The sequence below is a fragment of the Atractosteus spatula genome, chromosome 16, assembly GCF_055471065.1.
Source record: "Atractosteus spatula isolate fAtrSpa1 chromosome 16, fAtrSpa1.hap1, whole genome shotgun sequence".
NCBI classification, from domain to species: Eukaryota; Metazoa; Chordata; class Actinopteri; order Semionotiformes; family Lepisosteidae; genus Atractosteus; species Atractosteus spatula.
Window position 1 is genome coordinate 5,869,433 of NC_142721.1, and position 18,486 is coordinate 5,887,918.

The 18,486-nt window shown below is 38.2% G+C and overlaps 1 protein-coding gene across 2 annotated transcripts; it reads left to right on the forward strand.

Annotated features, from left to right (window-relative positions):
- Positions 1 to 1,437: 1,437 nt before the first annotated feature.
- kmt5b (lysine methyltransferase 5B) lies at positions 1,438 to 17,861 on the forward strand. 2 transcript variants are annotated; one of them, XM_088934927.1, is made up of 11 exons: positions 1,438 to 1,746; positions 2,199 to 2,263; positions 6,457 to 6,705; positions 8,164 to 8,311; positions 9,337 to 9,502; positions 10,132 to 10,241; positions 10,645 to 10,811; positions 12,107 to 12,126; positions 12,239 to 12,375; positions 14,006 to 14,208; positions 14,960 to 17,861. In XM_088934927.1, the coding sequence occupies exons 3-11, from the start codon at positions 6,543 to 6,545 to the stop codon at positions 16,423 to 16,425; spliced, it is 2,580 nt and encodes an 859-aa protein (XP_088791053.1). In that variant the 5' UTR covers positions 1,438 to 1,746; positions 2,199 to 2,263; positions 6,457 to 6,542; the 3' UTR covers positions 16,426 to 17,861. The 2 variants fall into 2 exon arrangements, with proteins under 2 accessions (XP_088791053.1, XP_088791054.1); XM_088934928.1 differs by lacking the exon at positions 1,438 to 1,746 and having other exon boundaries at positions 2,109 to 2,263.
- The last annotated feature ends 625 nt before the right edge of the window (positions 17,862 to 18,486 follow it).

Genomic DNA, 18,486 nt, shown 5'->3' on the forward strand with positions numbered 1-18,486 from the left:
AGAAAAAAGACTCATTATTTTCAAGTTATATTTCAAGTTATTAAAAAAGCCCCATCAGGTGAAAAGTATAAGAGATTCCAAAGCATTAAATATACCCCAAACCACAGTGAAGGCCATTCTAATGAAATAAATATGGCACAACTGTGAGTCTTTGCAGAATAGGCCATTTTTAAAAACTAAGGAATCACTGTCCTTCGCAGCTGAGAGGGAAAAACTGTGCATACGACAACAATTGCCCAGGTGCTTCACAAATCTGGGCTTTATGGAAGAGTGGCAAAACAGAAGCCATTGTTGAAAACAACTACTCACATCAGGTCTTGACTACAGAAGGCATGTTTGCCAGAAGGCATGTGGGAGAAACTGAGACCAAGTTGAAGAACATTTCGCGGTCTGATGAGACCGAAACTGAAGTTTTTGGCCACAACACTAAGAGCTATGTTTAGTGCAAGTGTAACACCACATATCATCCTGAGAGTACCATCGCTACCATAGAAAATGGTAGTGGCAAGCCCATTGGATGTGGATGCTTCACTATTTTATGGCCTGGAAGACTTGTGAAGCTAAAGACAAAATGGATGTAGTAAAGTACAGAGACATCCTGGAGTCCTGAAAACAAAAAAAAATCTATGTTCTGGATTGGCCCAATTAAAGCCTGGAACATGTCCCGGTCCCTGTGGCAGGAAGTGACAATTGCTGTTCACCAACAGTCCCCATCCATCTCGAGGGAACTTGAGCAATTTTGCTGTAATTGTCAAAGGTGCCTCTATCAAATATTGACTCAAGGGGCAGGGGAGGTAATTACTTATGCAATGAGTTATTTGCTGTTTTATATATATAGTCTGTGTGTGCACTGTGATGGCCTGGCGTCCCACCCAAGGCTCTGCATTGAGCCCGTTGCTTGCTGGGATAGGCTCCGGCTCCCCCGTGACCCTGAACTGGATGAAGCGGTGAGAAAATGGATGGATAGATGGATGATTCTATGTTGTTACACAATAAAAAAGTGGGGGGGAAAGTGAAATCTTCCAGGGGGAGGGGGTGAATATTTTTGCGAGCCACTGTAGATAGAACTGCATGTTTACAAATTTGGAACGCATTTTCTGAAAAAATGTAATTAAATAGCGAGTACCATAAAAATATGTCGGGAAATAAAATGTAAGTATTAAGCAAATTTAAATTTATGCATTAAATAAAAAAACGCAAAAGTTGAATAACTCTTTTACAATAATTCCACACGAAGAAAAATAATTTTATTTGATTATATCAGTAAACGAAAATAGCACACTGTTTAAAGTGTGCATGATTATTGGAAAAAGTTAACAATGTTTAACGTTAAAACAGAATGATCAAAAACACACACATTTGTTAACAGCTCTTTAGTTGTCCATTTTACATTCACTTCTGATTTTTTTTTTCTGTAAAGGAAGACGAAGCTCTAACATCCGTTGACGGGATTAACCAACAAGCCAAGCAAAAATAGTAATACTGGTGACAACATTTTTAATTTACATTGGACGACCTTTTTTTTTTCCTAGCATGGGCGGTCCTTGATTTACATAAACCATCGTGCAACATATTGGATACACTGTTGGAAAGAACAAAACTTTAAAAATGATGTGGAATTACTGATGGATTGAGCAAACGAGACTGAGGCACATTCGCATTAATGGGTGTATGATGTGCAATGACTCCAACTGAAGCACGGGGGGGGGAGAAACATACAGATGCGGCTTGAGACCTCCTGAAGAGGTAAACGGAGCTCGAAAATAAAAGTAGAGAAAGGCAATAAAACCAAGTGGACGTTTTATTTTTTATCTACCTACAAAGTTCTCTCGCTCTCACGGCAGCGGACTACCTCGGTGCCTTCTGGGGGAAGAGGTTTAAAGGGAACGGGGTTTGTTTTTGCTGCACTACTTTCTGTATACCTCCGAGTCGGGTTTCAAACAAACACGAGATCTTGCTCGATAAGATGCGGGGCCTTCGTCGTGAACTGTGGTTTTGCTGAAGAGTGTACCGATTTACGTAATTTTGAGACTGGGTTCGTATTTCGACGGGCGGTTAATGGCACGGATACTCGCCGGGATCTATTTCTTGTCTACGGCGGCGGTGCTGCGGCCCTTCTCTCCTCTCCTGTGCCGGCCGCCATCTTGAATTTTAATGTTAATTTTCTGGAAATTTTTGTTTCCTCCGATTTTTTTCAGACGGGATTTCATGGACATTTTGGGCCCGTAGGACGGAGCACCCACACCCCAGGAGAAAGGTTAAAGTGAGTATTTTTAAGGAGTACGTCTGGTCGATCAAAGCCTCTGTGTCTTTGTTACTTTTTTTCCGGGTGAAGATTTGTTGGCAGGGTGGTTGTAGTGGTGGATGGAGCCGAGAGGGTCATGGAGATGAGTTAGTGTGCATTAAAAAGAGGCCCGATACTTAGTGAGATTTTTTTAAAAAAAAAAACACACCTTAAGTTTTAGAATTCTTTTGTCTATGAACGCAGAATATAACGCATTCACTCCCCCCGTTAAAACCGAGCTATATATAAAAGATCGTTTGACGTAGATTCTTTATTTTTTATGCTATCGTTATCGACAGGTGTAAATAAATAATACATTTTAGTGATTTAAAGAGACAAGGGGTTTAAGCGTCTCCACGCTGTTGGAGGCCCTCCTACCCCCCCGAACTCCGTGCGCGCAAAAAGGGGGGTCCCCGTCACCCCCACTTTGTGTAATGTCAAACTGTAACGAGGTTCTGGGGCATAACGCCACCGGATTATGTTTCCTTCACATCTTTGGGGTACTTTTAATATTTGTTACAGTTTAGAGCGCAGAGGGAGGCTGCAGCAACCAGAAGGTGGCAGCATTCAATCAATGAAAACAACCTTTCAAAAAAAACACACAGCTGGGCTGCATTCTCCTGTTCCTCCTGATGGGGTCAGGTAGCTACAGTGACTCCCAGCTCGCTGTTCCCCAGCGCTCCCAGCATGTGGGAACGCCAGTCCTCTCGTCTTGAAACGTTGTGCCATAGGCTGTCGTTCCCCTCAATGATTACAATACGACATTCTCTGCTAAGGGGCTGGGAGTGTGGTGCTGTTAATTTGGCTGGCTGATGTGGAATTAAAACACCCTTTTTGAATTTTTTTAAAATAAAATATTCAGATTCCGGTATATGTCAATTCACTATCTGTTTGTAAATATTAGAAATGATCTGTAACATGCATCCCTTCACCCGCCCGCTCATGCTTTTTGTTTCTGGACGTAGTTAAATGTCTTCTTAATTAAAGTCCACCTAAGCGGTGTTTCCCCCCCCCCGCATTTGTATGATGCGTGTTTTGTACACACCGTGGTTTATAATCGCACAGTTGCAAGGGGCATGATCGTCACTTCTCGTCATTTTCGTTTATACTCTGGCATCGGCGTTTCGTGCAGAAACTGCCACAAACCAGGTCCTTTGTGCTGCTTCTGCACGTTGCGTGTAAAACGTTGTTTTAATGAAGTTTGGGCTACGTCACGAAGTACATGGTCAAGGCAAATCGGTTGAGCTTACTGTAGATCTCGTTTACATGTATTATAGATTCATCTGTACGTTATTTGCGGAGTTGATGTTGACTTTTGTAACCCAATGGAAAAGTTGGAAAGCGTTGTTTGAAAAAACTAGAATTGCGGTCTATCCCTGTAGAGATGTAGGGTCATCTACGTTCAAATCCCGTGCAGTGCTCCATGGGAAAGTTATGCATTAGGGATCCTAGCTTCCGTATTGGATCGGGTAGACGTGAACCTATGCACATGCGCATCTTGCAGACTCGGAGTCCAACTGATGAAAACTAGCAGTAAATTACCACTGAGGGGCGCTGCAGTCTTGGTTAGGCCAGATTGGAAAGCAGCAAGCACCTTCATGTGTTGAAAACGCACTCAAGAGTCAGTAGGAATCTGCACTGGTAACTGTTAAAAATAACATTTATAATGTTGTTTTTTTTAACTTAATATGCACAATGAGTGCTTATTACTATGTTTTAAGGTCTTAAGCATACATAGCTAGTTCAGTATTAACATTATTGCACATTTTCCAGTTTTCCACACACAAACATTGTGTTCAACATAGTTTTACTTTACAGTTGATTCCCAGTACTCTTCCTCTGCTGTGTAGCAAGTGCTCCTTGCTTGCTTGGTAATGAGGTGGAAATGTTATCTGCACCTATTGTACCATCTGAATGCCAGTTCTGTTCAGCAATTCAAAGCATCAGCTGCGTGTGAATCCTTAAGAGGAGCGAAGAGATGAGAGTGACAGGGTGCTGGATCCGGACTGTGTGGAGTGCAAGCACCCCCTCGCGTTGTTGTGAAGGAGCAGTGTGTTCACAGGCTGGTCTGGCTAAATCATGGAGCTGCAGTGCTTCTTCAGGCGCGGATGAGCTAAAACATTTAGCAGCTATGCAGAGCAGTTCACCTTGTGTCATAATCAGCAGTGTTGTAATTGTTTTGTTACTGTGAAGCAGAGTTCAACCTGTGTGGTTTTTCTAAAGGGGTCATGCATGATTAAAAGTTAGCACTGCAAAGAGTGACTGATGGATTACTCCAGTTCTATTGCACCAAAGAAATCTTCATAATACTTTTTAAAATGCGTTGGTCATTAAGAATTTCTAGTTATTCTAGTTAAAGAACAACTTGTGTTCAAATGTATTAAATTATGAAAATGTAAATCAATAATGCAGATAAACATGATGTGACTCATTGTCTGAGCACCATATTAAAACACATTCAGGTGTTGTTATTTTAAGTGAATTCCACGCTACACCTTGCATCTCAAATCCCTACTTGCAATCTTCTTCAAGCCATGTTCGAAGCAGAAAGGTTTTATCTGCTGTATTTGTGGCACTTGCTCACTGTTAAAAAACTGCTTTTAGGTGTTCATTTGCAGTAGTTAGGGATGTTTGAGACCATCATATTTGAAAGGAAGGATAATGATTTTATGATGACTAGCTTAATTGTTGCTGTAATCAGGAGCAGTTATTTATTTGGCACTAATTAGTTTGTATGGGTTGTGTTGGGGAATTTTTGAAGTCTGCTATTTACTTTCAGAAGAAGGTAAATAAGAAACTTTATGCATTAAATTCCTTGTATGCCACTAATTTTCATACATCAAGTAATGTTCTTTTTTTTGTTTGATACTTTTCTGGATTCACTTACAATTGCAAATGTAGGGTTAATTGTATTTGTTTGTTCCTTTGTTTAGTACCTCCCTGTGATAGTTTTTAACTGTGTATTGTTTTAAGACTTGTCAGTGTCATTGATGAGGAGCGATGACATCACTCCCAGTTGTAAGTTATCTGTCATGGCAGTCAGAGCAGCTGGGAGGTGTGCCAGCTAAAGAACACTGGCTATATTGTACCATAAACATATCAATGACTTGAGAAATATTTACAGAGCTGATGTACTCTAAATCACCACTTAAAGTTAAAAGTACAAATACCACTTATATGCCACTCCAGTAGCATATGGAGTGACATAAGTATAACTGACACGACAAATAACTGTCAGTTCTCATTGTGTGGCAATAAATGGGAAATTGTGCAAGATACATTTTTATTTTTGGAAACCTAGACGGCCTGTAGCACTGGTTGGTTGGAGCTGGAACGTTGTACACAGGTTAACAAAAAGTGACGAGTATATTATTATAGTTATTTTTCTATTTGCATCAACTTAGAAGTAATAAGCACGTTTTTATAAATTTTGTCTTTAAAATATATTCTATAAATGTGGATGTGTCGTTAAAAATGATGTGTGTAGTGGCAAGCATGCTGCGTTAATTAATTGTTTCTGTCTGTGCTTTGGTGGAGGGACTATATAAAGTACTTTTCGGTTCAAACAAAAGTGTTGCCCATTGCAATCCTTTATTGGACTAAGAATTTATCACCCGTCAATTTTCTAATGGGTTCTTCCAATTCATAGTCACGAGGGAACCAGAGCCTATCCTGGCAAGCAAAGGGCACAAAGCAGGGTACACCCTGGATGGGACACCAGTCCATCACAGGGTCGACAGACACAAACACAGCACACGCACACCAGGGCCAGTTTTTCCAGAAGCCCATTAACGTAGCAGTTTGTCTTTGGACTGTGGGAGGAGATTGGAGCACCCAAAGCAAACCCACACAACCACAGATGGCACCCTTGAGGTCCAGGACCCTAGCGCTGAGAGGCAGCAGTGCTAACGACTGCGCCACCATGCTGCACTCTGAGCAGTACCAGTTATTGAGAATGGATAGAAATGGATCTTTAAGGGGTAGGGCTTCTTAATCCAAATTCCATTTCATAATTGCCATTCACTACTTCTCAAAACACTGTAAACTGTTTTTGTGAGTACCCCATAGAGCAGAAAGAATGTTGTGAATGTATTGGAGTCTCAAAGTGGGGAAAAAAACACTTGGTCTTGAATTTGTAATAATATTGCTGTTTTTATCTTTTATTCCTGCAGGGGAAGGACCTGGGCTTACCTATCCCACTCTACAGGGCATCATAAATACAGAGACTAAATGCAACTAGATCAGGCTGTTTGTTGGTATGAAGTGGTTGGGAGAATCCAAGAACATGGTATTAAATGGCAGGAGACATGGAAGCAGGTTCTCCAGTGAGCAGACTCCGAATCAGTCAAGGCTGCAGCATTCTCCTAGAGCACACCTGAGGCACAGCAAAAGCTCTCCAAGTAGCAGACGATGTAGTCGACGTAAGCTTGTCATTGTCGCTTTTAAACAGTTCGCTCGCCCATGCGCGCTGCGGTTTTCCCTTCTTGCGTCATCTTCTGTCATTGTTTGTGCAAATTCAACAATGAAAGTAACGTTTTTTGGCAGCGTTGGTGTTGTTTTGGTTTTTTTTTGCTGTTATGCGTATTACATCTGAAGTTAATTTCTGTGATAACTGCCTATTATCGGGAGAATTAAGCTTATGAATACATTGCACTAAAATGAAATGAGTTCATACATAGTACCTATTTCTTTGTTTTGTAATTAGTTCTGACTGCTTAGCCTTTGGTTTTGGGCAAAGCCAGTTATTCCCTATATACAGTATATTTCCTGGTGGGGCTATGAGCCAGAAACATGCTTCTGTTGGATATATGACAAATGAGTTGAGCAGTAATGCTAATAGAGTTATATCCTAACTGGAGTAGGAAAGAAGGCATTAACTAAAAGGATGGTTTTGATGCTTTAAACTACTTTGTAAATAGATGAGTTTTTTTTCTCATGTTGGTCTGAAGTCCTCTGGTGAGCGCGAGATTGGTAGTTAATACGGAGTACACAGAGTGTGGCCGGCGTTGTGGTAGATGTGCGAAGAGATGCGTTTTTATGTTCTTTGTTTTAAATTAGTTTTGCTTCCACAGGAGATGGATGACAACTTAATAAATCGTGGCGCAAAGCCTGAAATGAATGTCAGGTCATTCCTGCGGGTTGTTTCTAAACGCAGGAGAAACTTTATGAATTCCTTTTTTTAATGCTTTTTTATTTTTAATTTTTTACGCTGTGGATGGTGATAGATTTCTGATGTTGAACCTTTTTCAAGGGGATGCAGATTTTGTAATGTTTCCAAATGTGTAAAAAAAAAAGTTTAAAAATCAGAAATGTTTTTTTGAGCCAAGACGGTTTTTGATTACCTAGCCATTTCATCATATAATGTTTCGCACATATATAGAGAGAGGCATTGAAGTCTAATGGAGTCCTGTTTCTAACACAGCATCTGTATTTCATTTGAATGAGCTTAAACCTCCAGTGGGGACCTCTGGTAGAGCTTCTTGAATTTCCATGTAAAAGATGTCTAGTTTTGTCATAATTTTAAGAATTTAGTTCATTCTAAAATATTTTAAAGGAAGAATAATTAGATAAACGTGTATGTGCAGTTTTATTTTGTAGTGAATGTATTATGTAAAAGCCTTATAACCTTTCTTTTGGTTGATTATTTTGAGAATTAGTTGCAGTATCTAGTATTTGAAAGAATCTATTTACATTTTAATTTACTTTAGGTGCAGGAAGTCAAATACAGTTATACTGTAGCTGTAGAGTTTGACGTATTTTGAAGTCACTCTGTTATACTCATAATACAACTTAAGTTCTCTTTAAAAGGCATTATGTGGGCCCACATTAAATGTTTCCCAATGTAGTCATTTTTCTCTATTTCTCTTTACTCCCCACAGGTTTCAGTGGTGCTTCCCTAGAAGTGGAGAGACGATACGTCCCCTCCTCAGGGATGACAGCCAAAGAGCTTTGTGAAAATGATGATCTAGCAACCAGTTTGATCCTTGATCCCTACTTAGGATTTCAGACACACAAAATGAACACCAGGTTTGTAAGACTTCAGCTGCACAGGCCTACGGTGGTGACTTGGTGCTTTTTTGGATTGGAATATATATTCCTGTATGGTACTGTGGTAAAATTAACTCTGAAGTAGATAGCTTTCTTTAAATAACTAGCTTAAAACATGGTGCAATGCAGAAAACTTTTGATTTACTGATTACTGGGATATCTTCTGACAAAGGTCTAGACTGCATGGGAGAGCACCAGTTTCTGAACAATATTCTTCTTGGATTAAAAGTAGCATCTGTCAAGCAAAGATATATTTTTGTAAAATAAAATGTAAATGGAAGGCAACAAAATACGTAAGGATTATAAGACTTTGAGAGTGTCTTTGTTAAAAGTACAGCAGTGCCATAAATCAGTAATTCACATAAAACTAACCCCAAGGTGCTATCCTCAACACTAGATACATTTTTAAATTCTTATAAGTGTGGAAAATTCCTTAATTTCTTTCAAAATAAAATGGTGGCAACAAGGGAACAAATTGCAATATGGCGATAAAATATTTTTCTTTAGCGCATAGTGTCTCTTCATTTTTTGTACGTTTCAGCACGAATGTCATACATATTGGAAGTTTGATAACATAGTTCACTGGAACATAAAATATTTCCATTCTCTTTATTATAAAAAAACTTAAAGTCCTGAGTGCCATTTAAACCTATTGCAAATCTTGGAAAAAGGTTGTGTTTAAACATCTAAATTCCCGAATGCCTTTCTATTGAATACTTCTTTTCTGCCTTCTGTAAGGCTTGAACAGAGAATTACTTTGTGCCTATTTCTTAAAGTGTAAGTAGCCTGGGTGACCTGATGCTTTCCAACCATAACTGTGATTTACTGCGTTAGTAACTGTGTTCTAACACTGTTAGCTGTGTTAGTTAACATTGTAAACAAGAAATGAAGATCTCTGAAAAGTTGCTGTCCCTGTAAATATTGTTGTCCACCAATGGGATAGTTTTTAAATAACCCACCCTGAACTTAAAAAAAAAAAACTGAATGCATTTTTATATTTTTAGGTTTCGACCCATTAAAGGAAGACAAGAAGAACTAAAGGAAGTGATAGAATACTTTAAAAAACATGATAGCTTGGAAAAGGCATTTCAGGCTTTGACTGCAGGAGATTGGGCCAGACACTACTTTCTTCATAAGACGAAAGCCCAGGAAAAACTCTTCAAGGAGCATGTAAGAATTCTTCAATCAAAAACACAGAAATAGCCATTGGAAGGAGAAAGTTCTTTATAAGTTATTGTTTGAAATGCATTGATTTCTGCGAAGGAAGCAGTTGTGTTGTAATATTTTGAAAGAAACAACCATGTAAAATTAAGGGGTAGAGAGCCACTGCGATGGTTCCTAATGCTGGTCCTGTGGATCCCCACTCCTGCTCGTTTACATTCCATCTGAACTCCGATCCATAATTGAATTGAAGCCTCGATTGATCTAGTAATCAGATTACTTTGAACTCTTTTGTTGTTTTCAGTTCATGCAAATGATGGAACTTGTACTACAATGGGCATATTTAATATAAAGGAGTTTAGTCCTGCTTACATACAGTTTGCCTAGGCTTCTAAATATTTATTTATGAGATGGCATAGAAATGAAGGAAGCATACCAAAGTGTTTTCCTCTGCATGCATCCTTATTTTGTGCTTTGTTGGCTAATTTGTGTTATGCGGCTTATATTTAGGATGTTATATGATTGATACCTCTGTTACACTTATTTTTTCCTGTTGTGAGACATTGTCTGTGCAATGTTAAAATATATATTTTTAACTGCAGGAAATTAATTTCATTTTGTGTTTTTCTCTTGCCTAGGTATTCATTTATCTACGAATGTTTGCCTCTGACAGTGGGTTTGAAATTCTTCCTTGTAATCGCTATTCTTCAGAGCAGAACGGAGCTAAAATTGTTGCAACAAAAGAGTGGTATGTTTTTAAAACTCCTCCTTTTTGTAAAACATTTAAATTTAAAGGTGCAGTAATTCACTTTGTGATTCTTTAATTTATATTGTAATTGCCATATTAAATCCACACACTGAAGAGGTTGATTAATTTTGCTTTGAAAATTGTAAAATTTTGTAATGGGCCGTAATGTCATTATCTGTAGCATGCACTGTGTTAAAACAAACTTTTTTTTTTAATGTGTTAAAGTTTTACAAACATTCAGCAAGTCCTTAATTTGGAAAACTTGCCTGGCTTAACCTTGGTCCTCCGGGTGTGAGTTATTTAAGTTTTAACAATACCGGTACTAATTAGTTAACACAAACGGGGACAGTATCGGGAGCGGTCAAGCACGTGTCATTCAGGTTCTTGCAATTGTATCCCTTAGGAAAAGGAATGACAAAATTGAGTACTTGGTGGGCTGTATTGCGGAGCTGTCGGAGAGCGAGGAGAACATGCTGCTTCGTCACGGGGAGAATGACTTCAGCGTCATGTACTCCACGAGGAAGAACTGTGCTCAGCTGTGGCTCGGACCAGCTGCCTTCATCAACCATGGTATGCCTGCTGAATCTGTCTGCCTGGACCCATATTTGCAGCTGGGCAGTAATTTTGTATGAATCAGTACAGCATGACTAACTTGTTAATTATGTTTATAAAAACGTTAATTTTCAAGTAAATTCAGTTACTAACCCTAGCTGCTAAAGTGTAGCTACATACTAAAATAAGAGAGGTTTCTCATTCACATTCTACTTTTTTGCAACATATTCAAACAAAATACTTTACATGCTGTATAACCATAATTTCAGTGTACTCCTGAATGTGAAGAAGACATTTTTACTTTAAACATTGTGAATCTAATGGCGCATTCTCTCTAGACACGAGTCACCGTGTCCACACCAGAGTAATGTTATTATGGGAAATATTAACTTTGCTAACATAAAAAATTGAATCGAAGAACTGTTTTCTTTTGTTACACAGGTCCCAGTCACAAAGAAACAGAACAAACAAATGCAAAGTTAAACACCGTTTAATATCAAATATGTTCTCATATGAAGGGGGTCTTGACAATAAAAAATTGCTGTTTATTAGATTCAGAAGATTCAATTAAATGGGGGTATTATGGGGTATTACATAATATTGTGCAATGATATTCACATTATTAGAATTGCTATCATACCCAGTTATAGTGTGGAATCAGGTATTACCCAGTAAGAACGTGGGTCATATTTTCCACATAATGCAATTAATGCTTGGCAGATTATACAAAGCTTAAAAATAAGACGAGGTGTGCATTTTCCAAATGTATAGTCCATATTTACTGGCTAGCTTAAAAACTTAAATTGCCCCTTTGGGATGAATAATGTATTTTGAATTGAAAATTTCGAAATACGTTTTCCTGATAAAATTGACTCTAAAGCTCAAGTAAAAAAAAAAGCGCAGTGCTAAAAAGGTAATTCGACCGTTTTAATAACTTGCATGTCAACAAGGAACCTCAGTTTGATACAATATTTCCAGCACAGGCAGAGAAATTTAGAAGCATTTGGAAACTAAACCCATTTTTAAAGCAACTAAGGGGTGACTGTGATGTTTTTAGGAGATGTAAGGCGGGCCTCTATATTTGGGGAAATAGAATATCATGAAGTTTCAGAAATGTCTGAAGAATGTTTTTAAAGAATTACAGTGTGTTTCTCGTTAATGGGATAAGAGGTGATTATCAATTTTTCTTGGCTGCATCTGTTGCACTTAGATGGGCACTATTTTACTTTGTTGTGAATTGTTATAGTCTTGCTACCTTTTGGACCTTTATATTTTGCATTGCACATAAAATAACCTTTTGTTTTGTATTTCAGATTGCCGCCCAAATTGCAAGGTGAGTTTTTTATGCTGTGGTCTTATTTAAAATAACTTTTCTAAGCAAATCAGTATTTGTTATTCAAAAGGAAAAGGCAGTAAAACGTGTTGGTGGCTTTGCTCTGTTCCAGTTTGTTTCAACTGGCCGAGACACTGCGTGTGTGAAGGTTCTAAGGGACATTGAACCCGGAGAGGAGATTTCCTGTTATTATGGTGACGGCTTCTTTGGTGAAAACAATGAATTCTGTGAATGCTACACATGTGAAAGGTATTTATTGCTCTTTTATTGTTTTAATTAAATTCGTTTATACACAGTTTGTATTATTACAGCTTACCAAATAGTTTAGGAGCCCCACCTTTGTTTTAGTGGTTTGATCTCTGTGTTTTGTAATACAGGTGCTAAAGTTGTACAAAGTGTACTTTGTTTTTAACCTTTTTACTCACCAATGCATATATAAAAACAAAATGCACCCCACTCTAATTCTAACTTGTTAAAAATAATTTATTGCTATTAATAAATTGGTGCTAGTACAGTTTAGCCAAGGAAGAATTGATGACAAATTCAAAGGTTGTGCTCTTTACTCTTTTTGTTCTTCTTGTTTTCCAGTGATGGAAAAACGTTTACACATGTATATTGATGCATATGCAGTGCCTCTAACATTCAATTATCCATAGCAGAATGATATCAAAGTTTTCTTCTTCAAAAAACATTAACAGGGTGTCTGTAATTAGAAACATTAAGGAGCCCTTCTTCAGCTTTTCTGTTAATATTGTTGTAATGAACTACCAATTTGTGAAATAAAGTTCAGCAGACATTGCAATAAATAAGTAAATTTAATTTTCTAGAAGCACGGTTATAATTTTTAAACGGTGATGATGTGGCAAAAGACAGCTTGTCCTTTTCTCCTGTTCACACACCGTGAACTTGCAGCAATTTTGCTGGTGTCAAGGGCTGAAAATCAAATCAGTATGAACTTTTCACCGGCGTGCCATAGTGTGCCAAAACCTTCCAACCGAAAGATATTGATTTCCTTCTGTTACAATAAAACCTTTTTTTTACCAGAAATTAGGAATGTTAAAACTATTAATAACAAAGTGATCTACTTTGAATCCATCTTGCTTTAATCTCATTACTTTTTCTATGGTTGTGTCTTATGTTATTAGTTAAAATTGTATTTAGTAAAGGTTGTTTCCAGCTATGAAGACAGTGCAAACTCGATTCACAAAGGAGAAAAAAAGATTTGTGTCTTCTATAACTTCTATAACTGTTCATCTTGAACACATTTGCATACAAGATGAAAGCATTCAGTGCAGAAAACCGATTTTAAAGAGTTTATCTTTTCCGTTTTTTTAAATTAAAAGCGAAGAAGTCTGCAGTTTTATTTGAAGCTGAATGTCTTTCAGACAATGGCAATGTGTAACAATATTATGTATTTTATTTTAATGTTAATTTGTGTTAATACTGTTTTAATCATCACACTTCAGAGCTCCTAATATTAAGAGATCCCTAAATTGCTGTCTTAGAGCACGACTGTTGAACATGTGGCTCTTCTAGTGTGCCGCATTGTAGGAATTGGCAACAACGTGATCCTTAATTATTTAACTCATAAGCAGGGCAATCATTATAGCAATTAAGCTGGCTGTATCAAAATACTACAGTGGAAGAGATTGGAAATGTTGGAAGTTAAGTAGCTTTGAGATTAATTTAATAGTTTTGACCAAGTGCATGTTCCCACAAGCTTCACCCCAAGGACTTCCTTACAAATGATAAATGTGAAAATATTTCTTCAGCATTTGTTTATTGTTATTTGTCACAGCTAATTTAAAGGTATTGTATTTGGGAAAAAATACTTTTTCTTCTTTACGGAGTCATATTTGTTGTCTATATCTTTTTACAGAAGGGGCACTGGTGCTTTCAAATCTAAAGCTGGCCTGCCTGTTCCTACTCCCGTAATCAACAGCAAGTATGGACTGAGAGAAACAGACAAGCGCCTGAACAGGCTAAAGAAGTTGGGGGAGGGCAGCAAAAACTCAGACAGCCAGTCTGTTGGCTCTCATACTGATGCAGATAACTCTCAGGAAATGTCTCATGCACAAGCATGTAGGTTCACCAGTATGATGCACATTCTTTAAAAACATATTTTGGTTTGATATTTTTTGTTAATAGCTTTTTTTGTGTTTTTCAGTAAATGTAAGATATTTAGTAATTATGTTCTAGCAATTTGTAGATCATTATCCTGATGACGTAATCTTTAAAACCAATATGAATAGGAATTCTCATTTTTCTGTTGAAAACTATGGAACTAATGGGAACTTATTTTGTTAGTTGTAATTAAGAACAAACTGCCACCATTTTGCTTGGGAAATACCAGCTGTTTTTAAAAGTCAAGTGTTATTTAGGGATATTAATAATTCCTTGCATTTATGTAGCATTTTTCATCACAAATGATCCCAGTGCTCTTTATTTACAAAAGGGGAGAGATCCATGTTATCCCCCATTCATGTAAAGCATTTGGGTGACACAGGGCTGACATTATATGCCAGATAAGATTTTGATAGTATTGCAGAAGAGGTGGTAAAGAATGGATTTTCCTGTTATTTTACCATTATTAAGATTTTTAGCACTAACTTTTTATCTGTGTGTTTATTTTCAAGGCTTTAGGTGAAAGGTATTCCAGGGTTTCAAAAATCCTTTCTTTTATGATAAACATCAGAATTACAGAAGTCACCTTAGTAAATGTAGTAGTACTAAATATCACTACGATGTGAACTTTTCTCACTATCCGTCCTTTTCCAATCAAGTGAGTGAACAGGTTTAATCTATGTGTTTTTTGTTTTCTTTGTCATTTTAGCTGCAAGGAAAAGATCATCGTCAAGCATGAAAAAGTTCAACAAAAGCAGGACTCTGACCAGGCAGTCTTTGCAAAGAACTTCTTCCTCTACCTCATCTTCTAAACAAAGTCATATGAATAATTCCAGGGTACCAAAGAGACTAAAATCAAAACCCACGAAGCCTTTGCTCTCAAAAGTAAGGTTGAGGAGTCAGTGTCGGAGGCCAGAGCAAAAGACTTCCTCGAGTAAACTAGATGTGGGGAGTTTGGTTCTTAAAGAGCCTAAAGTTGTTCTTTACAAAAACCTCCCAGTGAAAAAGGAGAAAGAAACGGGGGGACCAGTGAAAGTGGAGGGGTCAAGTGGGTGCTTGACCCGCCACGCTGCAAAAGAAAACAAGCATAATTCTTTAAAAGGTGCTACTGTGTATGACGGGAGCTTAAATTGCACTTACCGAACTCGGAGGTCGACAAGAACTAGATTGAATCCTCATGAGACCTCCGACATAAAGCTTGAACCAAATATGTTGGACGGTCACCCTCACGGTGGGGTTGTGATAAAAACGGAGCCGATGGACTTTGAGGAGCACATGTGCGTGACGCGGGGAATAAAACTGAACAGCCCCTTGCCGAAACTGGACGGCAGCTGCCAGAGAAATGGAACATGTTTGCGCAGGAGGCGGCTGTCACAGGTTAAAACGGACAGGGCGATTAAGCTGGAGGACAGGGGCTCCTTCAGCGAGGTGTTCATTCAGGAGGGTGTCCCCGACCTGATGAGCCCTTCCTGTGCGAGTGACATTGGGGAATGTGGGAAGATGCTCTTGGGTTTACCTGACCGGCGGCAGGATTACAACGGGGCAGCCAACGGAGGAAAAATAATGGCTGTAGAAAAGGGGAAAGCTGCCTGCCGCACAGTGGGCAAAGGCAAAAAAAAGCGTAGCATCACGCGCTACGATGCGCAGCTCATTCTAGAGAACAGCTCGGGAATTCCCAAACTAACCCTGCGCCGGCGCCGTGACAGCAGCAGTAGCAAAACGAATGAGCAGGAGGCAGACATGGTGAACTCCTCGAAGATAAGCATCAAGTTCAGCAAAGACCACGACAAGGACAAAAACAGCTCCTATGTAGCAAAGCTGAACAACGGCTTCAACCCAGGACCTAACGGCAACCCAACAAAGCTCAAAATCCAGCTCAAGCGGGAAGACGATGGCAGGGGGGTGACTCAGATGCATTCGGAGGAGGTGACTGGAAATGGTCTCCCCGTGAGTGAAGGTGGAGAGATCTATGACCACAGAGTTCACGGGGCCAGAAACGCAGACCAGGAATCTTCATCCGGGGAAGAAGAGGATTACTATGATGAGGAGTTCGATGATGATTTCATTCCACTTCCTCCAGCTAAAAGACTCCGACTTATTGTTGGGAAAGATTCTATAGACATTGATATCTCCTCTAGGAGAAGAGAGGATCAGTCACTGAGGCTTAATGCATAAGCTGAGGGTCTTTGACCTTAATGTACATAAAGTTTAACTTTCTAATCAACTGTATGTTGATTTAAAAAAAGGAAAAAACAGAAATACAAAAAAAAACAACACAAAAGACCTTTCTGTAAATTTTAGTGATGGCATTTCTCAATTGTTTATTCATTATCAACATAAATATTGTAGAAAGTGTACAGTATATTAACTCTTCCTAAGTCTGATATGTGCAGATTTTTATTGTACTTTTTATTAGCCTTATGTGCAATTCTAAATTCTATTAAGAGCTCATGCTCAGTTGTAGAATAAAGGCTAAAACAGATCTATCCAGTTATACACTTAATTCAATCATTGGGAAACACAATAATGAAACTACCCTAGACTTTTTAAAACTCAGAGTGTCAAGTTGTTCTGTTACGAGAAAATTAACCTTAGGTTTCATAGTGGCAGCACTTATATATGTATATTTACACACTGCATCACTAGACGTATCCAGGAAACATGATGTACTGAATGACTGGGTGCAGATTTCACTTTATAAAAACCTTTAAATTACTAGTTAAATTATGATCTGTCAGATAAACATGGTTTGTTTAAAATATGCAAAACACATCTCTCAGCTGTAGTTCATCTCAACAGTTTGTCTTTTTATAGGAAACCATTTCAGCCGTGGTCGGGGTGCATGGTGCTTGGTATACTTCCTTTAGTAAATATCTTGGCATCCCTTAAAAAAAAAGTGTGTCTTTGAAAATTTTATTTCCTGTGCAGTGTTCCCATAACATAGTGCTAATCTAAATATAACCCATGCCCTTTTTAGCCCTGACAAATTTCTGTGTTTTTGAAAGGAGAATGTGGGTCGGAACTCAACAGGATTGTCATTGCCCGCTGTTGTAAATTTAAGAAAATAACTTCTATCCAGTCATTCTGCAGTCATTGTGAAAGCAGTACCATTTTTGATTGACAGCCCTTGGAGTGTGTGATAGAAGTGTAGAGTAATGGAGTTACCCACCCCTAGTCGTTCTGTATATCATTTTGTTGTGAGCAGTGTGTGTACATATATACTGCTCAAAAGTATTAAGGGATTACGGGGAGCATTATCATCCCATCATTCTTTTCCTTTGTTCTTCATATCACCAGCAGACCATTGCAGCTTTGAACTCTGCTAAATGTTTTTCCTCTGTCAGACGTGTCCATTTCACACTGTATACTGTCCCGGGTGTACTGTTTGTGGTCTTTGTTAGTAGCCAGCTGTTGGAATTCCAGTTGATTTATTAAAACAAAAAATACATGTGAATAGTTTGCTGACATTTTAGAGCATTATGTGTACAAGGGTAGCAGTATACAGAATAAGATAAGGGCAGTGCTGATATTGTCCACCATGTAAATGATGTGAACACCTTGTACTTATTTAACAGTTTTGAATACTTGAAAAAGATAAAGTTTCTTTGCAAGAACCCACTTGTCTTTTTTTTTTCCAGGGAGGGAGGGGCTAGGAAATGTTTCAAGCATGGTTTTGCAAAGTCGTAATTCAATTCTCTGTTTAAAGAGTGATTGTTAAATCATCAGTGTATTTTTTTTTCTGGCCTCTTGCAGTTTCAACCAATTTGAGACCTGTTACTATTAGGTCTGTTAAAGGGGTCTTACTAATGGAAAAGCCTGGAGCTAAGTGTGGAGTTAGTGCTTGAAATTCCTAGAGCACAGGATACATGGTGTTGAATCAAGTCAGGATATTGTCTCTGATCTTTAGTTAAGCATTAGCAACAATTTATTGATACAATACTATGTAACAAATCTATTATGATGTACAGACAAATTGTGGAGGCATTCTCAGACTTATATTTCAGTGTTCAGAGTGCTGAGTTGTTTTCTTGGCTGTATGAATATATTCAAAAAGGATGACAAACACCACTTTTTAAGACCGTGTGGTACTGTGGAATCCCTGGTTTGAAATTGGTTTCCAAATTTCCCCTGTCATAAAATTCACTGGCATTTTTCAGAAAATGTTATGAGCGCTTTGAAAATGTGCAACCTTCCATTTATTGTGCTTTAACCTGAGATGATTTAATGGGCATGCTT

Coding starts and splice junctions, on each gene's coding strand:
- kmt5b (XM_088934927.1), top strand. CDS start 6,543: ATGAAGTGGTTGGGAGAATCCAAGAACATGGTATTAAATGGCAGGAGA. Junction 10,242..10,644: donor ATTGTTGCAACAAAAGAGTG/GTATGTTTTTAA, acceptor TGTATCCCTTAG/GAAAAGGAATGACAAAATTG. Junction 10,812..12,106: donor AGCTGCCTTCATCAACCATG/GTATGCCTGCTG, acceptor TTTGTATTTCAG/ATTGCCGCCCAAATTGCAAG.